This window comes from Homalodisca vitripennis, unplaced genomic scaffold, assembly GCF_021130785.1.
Source record: "Homalodisca vitripennis isolate AUS2020 unplaced genomic scaffold, UT_GWSS_2.1 ScUCBcl_5220;HRSCAF=11847, whole genome shotgun sequence".
NCBI lineage: Eukaryota > Metazoa > Arthropoda > Insecta > Hemiptera > Cicadellidae > Homalodisca > Homalodisca vitripennis.
Genome location: NW_025781333.1, coordinates 7529 through 10513, shown reverse-complemented (window position 1 = coordinate 10513; position 2985 = coordinate 7529). Strand labels below are relative to the sequence as shown.

Below are 2985 nucleotides of genomic sequence, written 5' to 3'. Positions count from 1 at the left end.
ACTAAGGAATTAATGTTTCTGTTATAACATTGTTATCTAGTATAACATTAGACCCTTAGAATATCCAGTACATAATTAAAAACGCGGTCCTATTTATGACCGATTACTAATATTGATGACAGATTAAGTTAAAGTTTAAGTTACAAATTACATAATGTTATCGTATTAAATTCAATAAAAAAAGAATTCAAATAAAATGGTAGTCTACTTGTGTAGTAAGAATACGTTAAGCTTTAAGTAAAAAATCTAAACAACTTATTATTTATAGATATTCATTTATAGCTATTTTTAGCGTAATTACTGTATAACATAGAGATGTAGACACATGTTACTGTATTATCAAATAATTATAGCTCGTGACGATAATGCAAAACTCTCCATGGTTCAAAGGAAACATTAGTACCGATCATGTTTATACAAAATAAGAAACCCAGCTGACATTGACCCTCTCCCTCAACATCATATCACAATAGTCGACTATTTTAACCTAACCAAAATGGACATGGCTCGTCATGGCCTGTAGATACAACGACAGCTGTTATTGCCATCAACTGAACGAGATATTGTGAGATGAAAATAACATAAATTTCATTGTTTCTATTATATTAAATGCCATTTTTATATTATATTTTCATATGTTTACTTTATATAGTATTGCTACCTACTATGTGTAGATTTCATTGTACTAGCCTATTTCTCAGTGTTGTACATTTCTATTCCCATATAACTTATACGCAATAAATATCTTTGGTTATGTTACTTAGCTCGTTGTAAACCTCATTTTGCCAAGGGTATTTGTTTATGTTTATTTATTTATTTATCAACGGTAATATACCATTTTACAGATAAGGATATCAAGATGACAATTCAAAATTATAGAAAAACAATACAAAGGTATCAATAAAGAACAAAACAATAAAATATTGCAAGCACGTCAACCAACAACAAGCTAAATCAATAAACAAACTTAATAAACTAAAACAACAATTCAATAACCAAGCAATGATTTTTTTTTTTTTTTTTTTTGGTCAACCAACAATAAGCTAATTCAATAGGCAAACTTAATAAACTAAATCAACAATTCAATAAATAGAGGTAATACGAGGAAAACAGTATAAATAATAACAATAACAGTTTAACAATAATAGCAATAGCTAACATAACAATGACAAGAAACAACGATAACATACATAAACATAAAACAATAAGTAAGCTCGAGATATAATTTATTTATTTATATAGGAGAACTCCATTCCGGAAAACAAACATTCACTGGGGAACCCGACTCTGGAAGACTCCTCTGATCACAGATTGGCTGTCATCAAAGAACTCGAACTGGCGACACAGCTGATTGCCCAGTCGATGCAAACGTGGAAGAGGGCCGTGCATGATGTAGTTGGTGGGGTGCGACCGACTAAAAAACAGGTTACATGAGCGGGTCAGTCTTGAAGCTCGCAGATCAATGCGACAGAGTAGGTCAGGACAATCGACCGTGCCACGAAGAACTCCCCATAGGAAAAGAACATCAGCCTGTTGCCTTCCAGTAGACAGAGGGAGAAGTCCATGAGAGGCCTCAACTAGATCAATGGGTACATCAAAATAGTTGTGACCCAGCCTAACACCGACAGCTCGGACGAAGCGTCGCTGGATCCTGTCTAGACGTTCAATGTGATTGTGCTGATAAGGAGACCAGACAACAGAACAGTATTCAAGTATACTCCTTACCAAGGACTTATATAGGATATTCAACGCCACAATGCCAAGACCACTCCTTGAAGGTCATGAAGTTGAGCATTCGTAGGGCTTTGCCGCAGATAAAATCAATATGCTTATCAGGGCTAAAATCTGCAGAGAAGACGACACCCAGATCACGGACGATTGTACCTCGAGATAGTACAGTTCCATTGAGCACGTAGTCAGATACCACAAGAGGTTGGGCAGAGCGAGTGAAAGAAACCAATGAACATTTGGTGGCATTTATGCTCATAGCGTTAGTGATGCACCAGTTCTCAATTAAGCATAGGTTCATCTGCAGTCTCTCAGTGTCAGAAGGATCCCTAACAGCACGGGAAGACCTTAAAATCATCCGCAAACATTAGGCAGTCAACATTTAATGACTTGACCAAGTCATTAATATAGAGATTGAAGAGAAAGGGGCCCAGGCGTGACCCCTGAGGGACGCCAGAAGTGGCGGTGAAAGGTCTTGACAGGGCGCCAGCGAAACTAACTAGGAAAGTTCTATCATTTAAGTAGGAATGAAACAAAGAAAGTAGGCTACCACATATACCATAACCGTGAAGTTTGGCCAGAAGCTGCCCATGACTGATAGCAGCAAAAGCTTTGCTAAAATCAATATAAACACTATCGACCTGGACGCCACTCGAGAAGGCAGACAAAATGTAATCCACATAAACAACCAAGTTGCTAACTGTTGACCTACCCCGGACAAAGCCATGTTGCTGCGGCGCTATGATATTTTTGAATTGGAAGCTCACATAGTCAAGAACTAAGCTTTCGAAAATCTTCCCCAGAACTGGCTGAATAGCAATAGGTCGGTAATTGTGGACATCAGAAGGATCAGACGACTTATGAATCGGCACAATAGAACAGCTCTTAAGTCCATCAGGGAATATACCATCCTCAAGTAATCTATTGAAGATGACTGTAAGTTGAGGCGCAATAATGGGAGCACAGAAGCGCAAGACGGATGGAGGAATCAAGTCAGGCCCAGTTCCCCTGGAAGTGTCCAATGAAGAAAGTTTTCTCTCCACATCCTCAACCCCAAACGAACAAGACGACATATTGATCTGGGTAGATAGGTAGAGAAGTCAAACTGAGGGATGAGGTCAGGCGAAGGTCTATATACGGATGCAAAATAATCAGCAAATAGGTTACATATACCCTCAGGACTAGATTCACGTTGATCATCCGAGAAATATTCATTTGCTCTGGTAGACTCAGATTTCAAGTTCCTGACAAAACTCC

General features: G+C 38.0%; 1 protein-coding gene across 1 annotated transcript; it reads right to left on the bottom strand.

Moving 5' to 3' along the window:
* Positions 1-1269: 1269 nt before the first annotated feature.
* On the bottom strand, positions 1270-1987 carry LOC124373277. Its single transcript, XM_046831662.1, has 2 exons — positions 1751-1987; positions 1270-1677 (listed from the first exon to the last, which is right to left on the bottom strand). The coding sequence occupies exons 1-2, from the start codon at positions 1985-1987 to the stop codon at positions 1270-1272; spliced, it is 645 nt and encodes a 214-aa protein (XP_046687618.1).
* Between the last annotated feature and the right edge of the window lie 998 nt (positions 1988-2985).